Source organism: Vigna umbellata, chromosome 8, assembly GCF_029865625.1.
Source record: "Vigna umbellata cultivar VRB3 chromosome 8, Vumbellata_1.0, whole genome shotgun sequence".
Taxonomy (NCBI): Eukaryota; Viridiplantae; Streptophyta; class Magnoliopsida; order Fabales; family Fabaceae; genus Vigna; species Vigna umbellata.
The window spans coordinates 44,054,344-44,068,329 of NC_142172.1; the positions used below are offsets into that span (position 1 = coordinate 44,054,344).

A 13,986-nucleotide genomic window follows, 5' to 3' on the forward strand; every position below is an offset into this window, starting at 1 on the left:
TCGGCGGCTACTTCCTGCACCACGGTTTTTTGTTCCCGCATTCCCATAAAGTTTTATATCCCATTTTACCCTTAGATTAAAAATTTAATAAAACTTATAAAACTTAATTTCACAATTCCTTCTCCACTCCATCAGATACGTGACCTCTACTCCGTTGCGTGGGCATATTCATCTTCTCCAAGAGCACAGTCCCCTTACTCCTCATCCCGTTCTACTGGCTCCAGCACGGTGAGGGTGGTGGTTGAGTTTTGATATATATATATATATATACTTCTCACAGTTGAGTTTTGTTGTAATGTCATGAGACACAGTGTTGACTATGAATGCCTGAAAGTCTGACAAAACATGGTTAGAAAATTTGGCACACAAAGACATTTTGGCGAGAATGTTGTGCATACTCTTATGTTGTTGAAATTCATGGACAGTTTAGACCCTCAAATGGTTGTTTTTTATATGCAAAATTGTTTATACGCATTAATTGAATAAATTAATGATTGAAAATACTAACTAGAGTCTTAAGTACTATTAAGAAATAAAAATTTGGATTTTTTTTATTGAATAAAGTCGCCATAGTCTTCAATGCAGCTTGGTTTTAAAAAACAAGTAAAGGTATTAACTTCTTAATCAATGTGCTTAGTGAGAACCTTTTAAAAATATTAATAGCAATTTAGTTGGTATATTTTGAGAATATATATTACTTTTCTAAATAAGGACACGCATTTGACCTTTCAGAAAACTATGGCTAAAAAAAAATAGAGAGTATCATTATTAAATAATTTTTATATTATCTTTTACATAACACATTAAGTGATAGGGTGAAAATAAAATGTCACTGATATAATTAGAATTTTATATTTTTCTAGCATAAAAACATCTACTGCCTGATCAAGGACAATGCAAGTGAAGAGCACTATTAACTTCATAATTTATTTATTTCCATTTTCAATTATATTCTCCCTAATACATATTTATATGAATTAAATAATAATTTAACATTTTCCTAATTTTCTTTTTATTTATTAAAAATAAAAATATTTACTTACAGGAAGTGTCGTACAAGTGATTATACTGGGTCACTTTTAATGCACCTTAGACATTTTTAATCGTTTAGAAACTTTGATTAAAAATTCATAATTTCAATTGAACAATAATAATGTTCTTATCCTACATATGTATGTCTTAGAAGTTCAAAAGTATAAAATTCTAAATAAAGTTATTTTATTCAACAACTAAATTAAATCAATCAAATAATTAAATATTTAATATTTTCTATACAAAATAATTGATTTTGTTTTCTATGAAATTGCGCACGATTTTCAGTAGATAGAATCTTTCTCAACTAGGATAGAACTTATATAATTAACAAGCCATTTGAAATTTTAATTAGTTAAATATCTGATTAGATATGGTACTAGCAAAAGTTAGAGCTTGTCACTTTCATAAATTATTTATTTATTTCTTTGGTTATATATCTTTCTACTTACAACAAATAGTTATGTTAATTGAATAATAGTTCAATTTTCCGATTTATCTTATTCATTTATTATATGGAGAAGTATTTAAATAAAACAAGTATTTACATTTAGAGTCTTGCAAAAAGCAATGTGTATACTTTGGAATATTTAACACACCTTATTAAATATTTTAGAACTGTTTAAAATATAAAAAATGCTTTCAATAGAGTAAAAATAATTAAATTAATTTTAAAAAGAGATGAAATATAAATAAGAAATTATAAAAATGCGAGTACTTATAAGAATTATCTATTAGGGTAAAAACTTGTAAAATTTTAGTATGAACTGATAAAATCACCAGATATAATGAGTTTTATTTAAATTAAAGTAAGAATATCAGTGTATTGCTTACAAAAAGTGACATGATTTGTCACCCAACCTATTCAACCAACTTAAAAATATGTTGAATCTTTGAATTTCTTATTTAAACCTGTTTTTAAATCGTGTATTAAAATATGCCAATATATATTTTTTTAAATAATAAAGGTCATGATGTAAAATATGATTTTAATATTTATTTTTTAAGATTTGAAAGCGTGGATTAAAACACAATCTCAATTATTCTTTTAAGTTGAAATTGTATTCAAAACGTCACTTCAACTTTATTTATTTATTTTTTAAATCATGTTCTAGAACATTACATGTTTTTCAGATTAAAATCGAAGTTTTTTAAAATATGAGAAACGATGCATGCAAAATGTACTCTAAAACAGGTGTACATGTATAAGTTTGAATTTAGTATGAAAAGAATAGTAATTTATGTTACAATTATTAAATACCTCCAAATTTCAATTTTAAAAGTTTGAAATAGATTTTAAATTAACATTGAAAACAAAATAATAATAATATTTTCTTTCAAAAATAAGTAATTGCTATAATTTAGGGAGAGATTTTAGTGTTCTCAGCCATTTCTTCTTAATTATAACAGACTTTGGTTTTTTCACCTCCATCATATTTATGATATGTATATAAATGAGTAACATTTTCTTTCACTGTTGTTATTTATTTATTTTCATTACTTATATCATCTATTATTTATTTTTATTTTTGTCCACTTCTCTCCGATGGGTGGCAATTGCTTTTTAACCCCAAGGCAAAAGGTGGAATACGGCAAGGACTCCATTTATTTTATTTGAAAAAGCGCATCATGCATGGATGTTGATGGCAGAACTCAACCCTTGTGTGGGGCCTTCAGCACCACAAAATACAAGACTAGAGAAAAATATCTTAGGGTTGAGAGTTGCACTTGGAGAAACGCATAGGTTTTGGAGTTTTGGCTTTAAGAACCGGATTTCTCTCAAAGAAATTGGTTGGCCTTATCTCAAATCCACCACTCAGTGTTGGCATAATAGGATAATCTTCCTGACATGGCACATGATGAATCCCCACTGTATGCCACAGAACTATATCCTTATTTTCAATGCTCCTATTCCTGCATTACAATAACATTCTCAATTCGATAACAATCACACTCATAATTATACACATTCAATTCAATTATTCAAAAAGTGTATATATACCTCAGACTCCAAACAGCTAAAGTGTCTTCTCCTCTGCTATGATCAGCATATAGCCCCCCTGCCCATTTCTCAGACTTGTTATACGGTGTTACAAACACATTATAATTGGTGAAGCCACCTCTTATTTGTGGATAATCATCACTGAGCAAAAGTGGGTGAGCCACTGTTCCTGGGAACAAACGGTACCCTATCTTGTTTCCAGCCTTTGTTTGCTTATTGGGATTTACAATTGCTAGTTCGGATGCCTTCAAACCAACTTTGATTCGACCATCAGCCTCTGTCTTACCAATTTCACGCACCACAGACCAGTAACTTTTCCTTCGTGAACTCTCATCCCTTGCTGTCACGGTCTCCAAATTGGTCTTCATAAAAGAGTTTGCTTCGCCATCAATGTCAAGATCAAGGTGATATGTGATATAATGATCATGGTGCACACCAATCGTGTTGTCTGACAGCAATGTGCCAAACACATTCTCCTTAATTTGATCCACATGGGTGTATGATGTTCCTTTGATACCCAAAATTCCTGTCAGACCAACCTGCCACGCACAAGCACACAGAATCTGTTAGCATCAGAAAACATCAAATATTCACACATTGTATTTACTTAGTGCATCTACTAATTGTTTAAAGAGTTTATACATGTACTACTCATTGGATAAGATGACAAATTCACATTGAAAATGAATGTATACCATACATACCCCCATTTTTATGGAACCGCTTGGCTTGAACTCCCAATCTATGATATAATCATAGTTGCCCACAGTTGAGACAGTTCTCACCACCAGGCTCGCATCAAGCCTAACCTCCCTTATCTGCAAAGATCCAATTTATGAATACCTAATACTTTTAATAGCAAAAGTTTAGAAATTTAAGACACATAAGGGTGTACCACCTCCTCATCGTGGAGTTCTGATTCTGTGTGACGCCACATGATATCCCCAGCATACTTCTCAAAGATACAAATTGCATTAGAAATTTTGACTGGTACACCATCTTCTCCTGCAAAATATGCATCCAAAAATGCAGCATTGGCTGGGCAATCGGCCAAAGGTTCAAGTGACACCATGGATTGGCCAAACCCGAATTCACCACTGTCAAGAAAGGTCTTGAAGTACCAATTTGCAGTTGGGTCCATATATGGCACAAAGAACTCTGATATATATCCTCTGTATAACACTCGGCGATACCTTTGCTGTTGAAGATCATAAATCGATGCCAGGGAGATCATTGGCCCAGCTCGAACATCATATCCCACATGGAACTTCCAGTTTGCCCAACTGCTCGTACATTCAAAGCAAAAAACGTTCATTCATATATACTTCAAGGTTTATTCAGGTTTTTCTTTAATAGATAATTTCCAATTAGTTTTCATTTTATAAATATTTGTAACTATACGAAAAGAAATATATGAAGGATCACACTTATCATTAATAGACTTAGTTAAATTTTAAGTTTCCTTAACTATGGTGAGATGAACAATCACATTTAGTTACTAATAATGTGAAAGTTAATTAGGAAGTATGACATTTTTTTTCAGTAAGTGTACGTGGTATCTTGATAACTAAAGATAAACAAGAAAATGACAGAATAAAATAATAGTTTATCACCTAATTAAAAACAAGTAAAGCATAATAACAAAATTGAAACAGTATAACAATTTTGAATATTCAATAAAATTTTAATTGAAAATGTCAAAATTTATCAGTATTTAAACTTTAATTAACCTCATCTTTATAAAGCTATAAACCTATAAAAAAATATTCATCTAGCATGCGGACGATTTTTATAAAGAATATTTTTAAAATACTATTTGTGATTTCTCTTCATTGAAAATGGAAAAGTAAAAGTATTTATCTTTTTCTTTTAAAAAAATACTTGTTATTTTAAAAAATATTATTATATATTGTTGAACCTTAAATCTAAATAGTATGATATATTTGATTTTAATGTTTTAAAAGCATGTTATTTTTTGTACTATTAAGTTATGATGTTATATTTCTTTAATAGTATTTATATATTGTTTAAATTTCATTATATTTTATTAAAATCGATTTTATCGGAACAATAATGAGAATTAATTAGTGCACTACTAGTCAGTTCCATTTTCAAAACATAAAATCTGATTGTAAAAACATAGCACCTTAGGAATATATGAAGTAGGAAGAATGATATTATTTTCTTGCATATTTTAAAATGATCCGTGTATTACTTTGTGAAAAAAAAAAAAATAATTAAAGAATATTTATCAAACGAAACTATTGTACAAATAATATTTTCTTTGAAGAAAAGACGCTTGGATAAATACAACAATATCTTTACCATGATACAATATTGAAACTAGAGTTGTGAAAATAAGTAACTCGGTTCGATCCGACTTAGTTTACCACAGGTTGGTCATTTAGTAAGTTAATTCAACCCCACTCATTTATTAGTGAGTTGAACAAAATTCGAACCCAACTTGATCCACCACGGGTTGATGGGTTAAACGGATTGACTCACTGACTCACTTAATTATAAGTTTTTTTTAAAATAAAAAAAATTATAATAATTCAAATCTAAATAAATTTCACTTTAAAATGATGTTAAAGACAATTCAAAATAAAAAAAAGCATACCATTCAAGCGTAATCCAAAAACAAGCACAAAAGGCGAACACATAAGTTTTTAATATTGATAATTTTTGTATCACTTGTTCATGTATAATATCACAGTCTTGAATAGATAAATTTATAATATTTTTCTCTCTTCAAACATCTTTTTTTTATCCCATTTGTAATATAATAAAAAAATACTAACTAATAATATTGAAACACAAAATAATAAATAATTATATTAGGTGGGTTAATGTGCCAACTCGGCTCACCACGAGTTCAATTCGTGTAAGCCGGGTTGTAAGTGAACTGGGTTAAACACTAACCCACATAAAAAAATTACATTTTTTTCAAATCCAACCCGGCTCACTAATTTAAACCAACAAAAAATCTTTTAATTTTACGAAATTTTTCTAAATTTTGTGAATACAAATAATTTAAAAGATAATATAAAATAAAATATTGAATATATATATATATATATATATATATATATATATATATATATATTATAGGGTTAAATATGTTTTTAGTCCTTAAACTATTGGCCGTTTCTGGTTTTCGTCCCTCTTCCAAAGTAAGGTACAATTTGGTCATCATTCTTTACAAAAACGTTCGTTTTAGTCCTCAAAATTTTGTTTTTAGTCCTCGTTTTAGTCCTCAAAACGTTCGTTTTTTCGACTAAAACGAACGTTTTTTAAAGATTGAGGACTAAATTGTATCTTACTTTGAAAGAGGGACGAAAACCAGAAACGGTCAATAGTTTAGGGACTAAAAACATATTTAACCCTATATTATATATATATATATATATATATATATATATATATATATATATATATATATATATATTTATGTGTGTGTTTTTCTCTTATTGATACATTGTATTTCTAGGTAGAAGAAAATAAATAATAGTAAAGAATAACAAATTTAATTAAAATAAAATAACAAATTATTATAAATCTAATTAAAATAAAATATAAGAAAATTAAGAAATTTCATGTGCAAGTTTACCTATAAAATTAACCCTTCATAAAAATATAAATAATAATAGATAGCTTTTTTTTAAATTGCACTAAATATTTCTAGGATATATATTAAAAAATAATAACTTTTGAAGATGTAAGTTGAATCTAGGATAAAATAGAAGGTGATTGTAACCCTTTAAAGAACCATGCAAATAAAAACCCTCAAATCAAAGTGACAGTGCTAAAGATGCGACCATATGAACTTATAACCTGATAGAATGGCCATCGATCTTGAATCCCGGTCCGTTTGGTTGCACAAAAGCTGCTCCCATCAACGTTGGTCCAAATGGTGGCTTTTGCTTTGTAGCTACGTATTCAGTGTCCTCAGCCTTGGGCACAGGAATATTAAAGTTGTCAAAATATTCAACTATCTTTCTCTCATCAAGATCAGCAACCACTGTAATACCCTCCAACGGTCTTGCAAACAAGTTAGAAGACCCTTTCGTGTAAAAGCACTGCAGCTTCAGTGTCCGTTTGCTCTTTATCTCTCCATACCAACCGACCGAGGCTGTTGAGCACACAACATCGGATATATTAAGGTCCCTTTTCTGCACTGACTCCACGAAGGGTTTATACTTAAAAGGAAGCTCCACAACAGCGTCTTGCTCATCAAACGTGATCATAGGGAAGCCTTGCCCACTGTACACTTTGGTGGAGACAATGGACCCTTTCGACAAGTCAACACTGATCTCAAGGGTTTGTTTTTTGAAACGGGCAATGACTAAAGCACGACGAGGTGGTACTTTCGCGGCTTTGGTTTTGGCTTTTGAAGATTCCCATGATAGGACTAACGCTTTGTCTGGCTCGTCCAAGCCAATGTATTGAAAGGTTAGTGTGGGGGATGAAGCTTTGTATGTTTTTTGGACTGTGGTTCTAACCAACTTGAACTCAGATGGGGTTAAAGGGTCTAAGGGGTGTTTATTGGTGGATGCTGAAGTAGTGCAAGAGATGAAGAGAGTTATCAGAAATAAGAAAACCAGCAGCTTCATTGTTCATAAAACTGAATCAAACTATGCATGTGCAGCTTGTAACTTAGAGGAACTATATACCAGTCACACACTCTCTCTACAATGGCATGATGTCAAGGTAAGAAACAAAAACAATTTGTCATTTCATTGATTAAAGTATTGAAAAAGAATGATATGATACCACATTCAATCTAATGGATATAAAGAAATCCTAAGGCTCATCAACCACATAAATTATACCCACATTCAATAACCTTGTTTTAGTCAAGGAATGATAGCATTATTTGTTTACTTTTGCTGTTGTAAATTTATAAATGAAAAGCCTTTTGATTCAAATTATCGATATGGGAAGACTATTCTCAATCAAAATCCAAGTGTTGATAAACCACGTGGTCCCTTAAGTAATTATTTAGTTTGACTGTTTTTTAGCTTAGTAATTGAGAAATATAATTCTTATTTTTCGTGGAGCTCATTAGAACACGTTCTTAAGTTAGCTTGAAAGATCTTTAAGCACATAATTAATTAAGATAAAGGGAGAGAAAAAAGACATGACGCATATTAAATCTTCGACAAAAATTAAGCTAAGAGAAAATGCAACTTTAGGAGTGTATTTTGTTTATTTCATCACAAGAATATACTCTAGGATGCGTTATTTAAATATAATCATAATTTACTTTTTGGTATGTTTCTTTAAAAAAATAATTTACTCGTTTAGAAAAAATTAAAAAAGACTATTACGTACGAAAGCAGTCGTGTGAGTAATCAAGTTCGCGACAAATTTAATTAAATTGTTGTTTTCAAAAATAGCATGCGTTTAATATAAAACTAGTAAAGAATTCGTGCTAAGCAAGATCTAATTGCCTTTTTAACTTATCTCGTTAATTATAATTCTAAAGTGTAGTGAGAAAGATTTTTATTTTTCAAATAGTTGTTATAAGAAAGACAACACGCAATTGGCGTGGCAGGGAAAATTTGTTGGCCATCGATGAGTTGGTAACAATTTTTCAAACGACAAGTTGTAAGAAAGACAACACACAATAGGCATGGCTGGGGAATATTTGTTACCAACCAATGGTTTGGTAACAATTTTACTTTTAAACAACCGGTTTAAAGTTTAGTCTTTTAGGTAGGAAAATATTTCATGGACATTCATAAGTTAATAAAGTAATAAACATCACAGCTAGGAATGTTAAGAGGACAGAGCACATACGGGTAATGGTTCTTCATTATCCTTCTTGGGATAAATATTCAAATAAAATATAATACATTACTTATATATATATATGGTTTGTTAATATACGTAAGCTCTATTTTCAGTTACTACATTTTAACAAAGTGTACCGGGATTCCGTAGACAAAAATACTCTCATATGTTATGGATTCTAAGTTTTAAGGTCAAGGGTATTTGAATAATTTTTATTTTCAAAACTAAAAGGAAAAACAAGAAACTCTCAAACTCTTACTCACCTCTCTCTCATCCCTCATTCCTCTCAATCCTTTATATTTTATCTATCACTCCAACATTCTGTCTGTCATCCTAACTGAAAAAAATCATAAACATTCACCTAACCCTAATCCACCTTCTTCACTTATCCAATTTGTTTCTCTCTCATCCCCATCCTCTCTCACATCCACACATAGCAACCCGCGACACCGCAATTTTTTGTTTTTGCTCTGTTCGTTCATTTGTTTTCTACTTCAATAACAAAATAATTGATTATGTTGATGTTGATTTTTGATTGGAAGGTTGTGTTATATTTTTTCCCTTCTATTTGTTATTAAATTTGTAAAAAACTAAAGTCTACAATAATTTCAATAATTACGCTAGCATCAACCCATAATAGTTGCAAAGCATTTAGTTTCTTAATGCCAATTTTGATAAAATCATAGAAATGAAAGGAGTAGGTTAAACTATGAGCAGCGTGATGGTAACAAATTTATTAAGTTTAAATTTTAATTTGAAATTCAATGCGCTTTGTTTTTCTTAATTTCACTTTTGCGGCAAATGATATATTAGAATAACAACATCATGTTTATAATTTTGATAAAATCATAGAAATGAAAGGAGTAGAAGTTAAACTATAAGCGTAACAAATTTATTAAGTTTAAATTCCAATTTGAAATTCGGTGCGTTTTATTTTTCTTAATTTCACTTCTACGACAAATGATAAATCAGAATGACAACATCATGTTTATATTCACTAAACAAGTTGAACATGTTAATTGTTTAAAATAAACTTACATGATGTGATTTACTTTGGAAAGTAATTTTCTGGTCCAACTAAGTGCTAACAGGTTCATTATGAGTAGTTTACTAATTTCTGGTTGATTTTTAATTAGTTGGTATATCAATGCAATTCTTCTTGGAAACTACTAAATATTCTGCAATCTGCTCAAATATAGAAAATGTGTAGTTTGTTAGAATATTTTTATTCTTTTTACAAAAATGAAATGAAAATATGCTTATCAACATGAAATATTCAAAAGGGAAGAGGCAGTTGTCTCTTTTATGAAGAAGGGGACAGAGTCAACAACAACAATTTTCTTTGTTCATATCTTTCTTTAATAATTTGTTACTATTAAATCATTTAGTATGATGTGTAGGAACTTCATTAAATATTGTTTTCAGCGAAAAATATGTTTTTAGAATTATTTTTAAGAGCTGACTCCAGATATTCATTTTCTGGACAATGACTTACCCCTTCCGAATTTCCTTTCCACATAACCGTTTTTTCTCTTCTGAAAAATATTTTCGGACAACTTAATAGTCAAAATATCAAATCACGCTGGAGATAAACTACTAATTCTAAAATTTAAAAATGAAATTTAATAATAATCAGAAGCGAAAAAATATAATACAACCTTCCAATCAAAAATCAACATCAACATCATCAATTATTTTGTTATTAAAGTGGAAAATAAATGAACGAATAAAACAAGAGCAACAAATTGCACTGTCGCGGGTTAGTGTGTGTGTAAGAGAGAAGATGAAGATGAAGATGAGAACTAAACAAATTGGATAAGTGAGGAAGGTGGGTTAGGGTTAGGGTTAGGTGAGTCTTTCTCATTTATTCAGTTGGAACTACTATAGGATGACAGAGAGAAGGTTAGAGTGAGAGAGATAAAAGAGGAAGGGTTGAGGGAATAAGATATGAGGGAGGGGTGACTAAAGGTTTGGAGGTTTCTTGTTTTTTATTTTTTTAATTTTGAGTATAAAAATTCTTCAAATACCCTTAACCTTAAAACTTAGAATCTGTAATATATGAAAATATTTTTATCTAATAAAACCCGATAGACTTAAGAGATGTTAGCCAATATATATAGATAGATACTGGTTGTAAAACAAAATTTTAACATCCTAATCAATCACAATTATATATAAAGTGATACATATATATATATATATATATATATATATATATATATATATATATATATATATATATATAAATAAATAAGAGGAATAAAAAGTTGCGAGTGTCCAACGGATTATTTATAATATTTGAGTGATTAAAATCATTGTTATTGTGTAAATCAAGGGACTACTCTAAGTTATCTTTTTACTCTTTCGAAAAGTTGAAATTATCAAAATGATTTTAATAAAGTATTCAAATTAGGATAAGTTCAAAATGAGAAACACGAATTTAGAATTGAAGCAGTGAGTTCATCCACTTCTTTTATTTTCTATTATTTTATAGTTGTAACATTGTACATTTTATGACTTTGTGCTTCACACTAAGTTGTAAAACGACATAGGGGAGCCTTTTTTTAATTTATAAAAGTTGTAACATTGTACATTTCATGACTTTGTGCTTCATACTAAGTTGTAAAACGACATAGGGGAGCCTTTTTTTAGTTGTTTAGAATATTAAAGACGTGAAGTATCATACAAGTTTTCCTTTTAGTTTAAAAGAAGTGAAATAATTGTAAAACTCTTCTTTACCATCATGTCGACTAAGCATTGAAAACACATGCTATTTTTTTTATAACAAAAATAGTGAAATTATAATTATAAAAACAAATATAAATAATTTTATAATCTAGATAGTATTTATTTATTTTATAAATTATTTTTACTTGTTTAGTAGCTGACTGTTTTTACTTAATTTAGAAAAATAGTTAAATTTGAAAAAAAAATGTTAACTTTAATAAATTAATTAAATTTCAATAAAACAATAGCTTAAAAGAAAAAATAGAAAAAAAAATGGACACCAAAAAAGGAAATGTCCTTTGTTTATATATTATTATAATTATAATAATCACCACAATAAATAATATAGTAATATATAAGTATTAATAGTTATATAATTAAATATCATAAATATTAGTAATAAAAAAAACTATATTAATCACTCAAAAAGTTGATAAAGAGAAATTTATAAAAATAGTGTTTTAAAGTCTTTTAAATGGGTTTACTAAACTACACACTTCATACATACATGTAAATATATAGTTATTAGTATGTCAATAAGATAACAGACACGTGTTTGTTTAAAAAGGAAAATAAATTAAAATGTTTTAATTTATATTTATATTTTAAAAGTGTGTGTGATATATGTTTATGCATAAATAAAAAGTAAACTATTGAAGTAAATATAATTATAATTATATATATTTATCTTTTTATATCTTTATTAATAGTTTTAGTATAATTGAAATCTCAAAAATTTATGACATTATTTTATATATATATATATATATATATATATATATATATATATTTGAATATATTTTTGTTTTTTAACTTTTAATTAAATTGTAATTAATATATCTTTTAACCAAATTTTGTTATTTAAGGTTTTAAATGTGTTTTCTGATTAATATGTAAGAAAAATCATGTCAAACAGGAAGAATAACTCAACTGCTATCATGAAAGTTATTTTAATCTAACAAAATTTGGTTAAAATAACTAAATTTACACATTTCTAAAATTGAAGGGATTAAATTTGATCAAAATTTCAAAAATAAATTAATTTCAATTTTTATTGAAAATTAAGAGACAAAAACATATTTAACCATATATATATATATATATATATATATATATATATATATATATATATATATATATATATATGTTGTATAAAAGCTGACAAAATCACGAACAAAATTTTCTAAGGCGTGTAGAGTCATTGTCCTTAAGAACTTATCCGCAGTATGTTGCGCAAGTCCCCCAAGATATAACCCAGAATAATTTTAAAAGAAGAAAAGAGAAGGAGAGAAGACTGCTTTTTTGTGTGTTTTTGGAACGGATGAAGAACTCTCTATTTATAGACATAGGAAAGAATAAAAGCCATTAAATATTTTACCGTTGGGGCACTTAATAAAATGAATTTAAACATTATTGGCAATTAAAGTTTTGAACGTTGCAATTCAATGTTTTTCTTTTGCAATAATCTAACATTATTATAGCAAATATATATATATATATATATATATATATATATATATATATATATATATATATATATAATACATTTTTAAAGATGTGTGTTAAGTGTGTATGATTAGACATTAGTACTTAATTCATTTTAAGCTTATGTAATTTTTGTTTTACATAAGTTATAAGTTTAAGATTTTTCATATATAGAAATATGTCGTGTTTCAAATATATAGTAAATTGTCTTTGAACTTCTTTCCACCTAAAAATTTAATATAAATGATTTGGACACTTAATAAAACAATGATATCTTTGTTAAAAACAAGTGTTTATTTAAACACATTGAAGCAAAGGTTCACAAACCAAGTTTAGGATCTCAACTAATTTCATATCACATAAACATAATTTGTAATTATTCAAATCTATAACATCACACCACAGATTTAATATATAATTGAACTAAATAATGAATTAGAATTTAAAAATGTGCTCTAGTGACACAACTTTGTTTGAACAAGATTCATATTTTTCTCTTTTTCTTGAACAAAAGTAAACAAAAATTATTAAAAACCCCACCAGAAATTTATTTTAACTAAACTCTAAATATACATTCATGTATACATAATTCATCAATTGTCTTTTTTCCTAAAATCTACTTGTAACTTTATATCTATTGTAACTTTATATCTAGTGGAAGAAGTTAAATTCACAGCTTCTTTCTCGCTTTCAACTTTACTATCAAACTAATTTTATATTTCTTAAAAGTTTAAAATTTTAGAAAAATATAATTAAATAAATCAAATTTCAATGAAAAATTACATTAATTTATATGATCTTTTCTTAATTTAACCAGACTCCAAGTTGAAATACTAGTACAAAATAGAATGTAGAGTTTTTTTTATATGAAAAAATATCTTAAAAGTAAAAAGAGAATAAAAAGAAAGATAAATAGGTCTTTTGCCAAGGTTTACTTATTTTAT

At 27.8% G+C, this 13,986-nt stretch overlaps 1 protein-coding gene across 1 annotated transcript; it reads right to left on the reverse strand.

Annotated features, from left to right (window-relative positions):
• Positions 1 to 2,631: 2,631 nt before the first annotated feature.
• On the reverse strand, positions 2,632 to 7,656 carry LOC124822783 (amine oxidase [copper-containing] alpha 2, peroxisomal-like). Its single transcript, XM_088096977.1, has 5 exons — positions 6,869 to 7,656; positions 3,933 to 4,317; positions 3,739 to 3,852; positions 3,035 to 3,573; positions 2,632 to 2,946 (listed from the first exon to the last, which is right to left on the reverse strand). Exons 1-5 carry the CDS (start codon positions 7,645 to 7,647, stop codon positions 2,742 to 2,744), a joined length of 2,022 nt encoding a protein of 673 aa, XP_087953103.1. The 5' UTR covers positions 7,648 to 7,656; the 3' UTR covers positions 2,632 to 2,741.
• Between the last annotated feature and the right edge of the window lie 6,330 nt (positions 7,657 to 13,986).

What these genes read in the sequence shown, in the direction of transcription:
- LOC124822783 (XM_088096977.1), bottom strand. Translation starts at nt 7,647, where the DNA reads ATGAAGCTGCTGGTTTTCTTATTTCTGATAACTCTCTTCATCTCTTGC. An exon ending in ATCGATGGCCATTCTATCAG is followed by an intron (nt 4,318 to 6,868) that starts GTTATAAGTTCA and finishes ATGTACGAGCAG; the next exon opens with TTGGGCAAACTGGAAGTTCC. An exon ending in GCGGTTCCATAAAAATGGGG is followed by an intron (nt 3,574 to 3,738) that starts GTATGTATGGTA and finishes TGTGCGTGGCAG; the next exon opens with GTTGGTCTGACAGGAATTTT.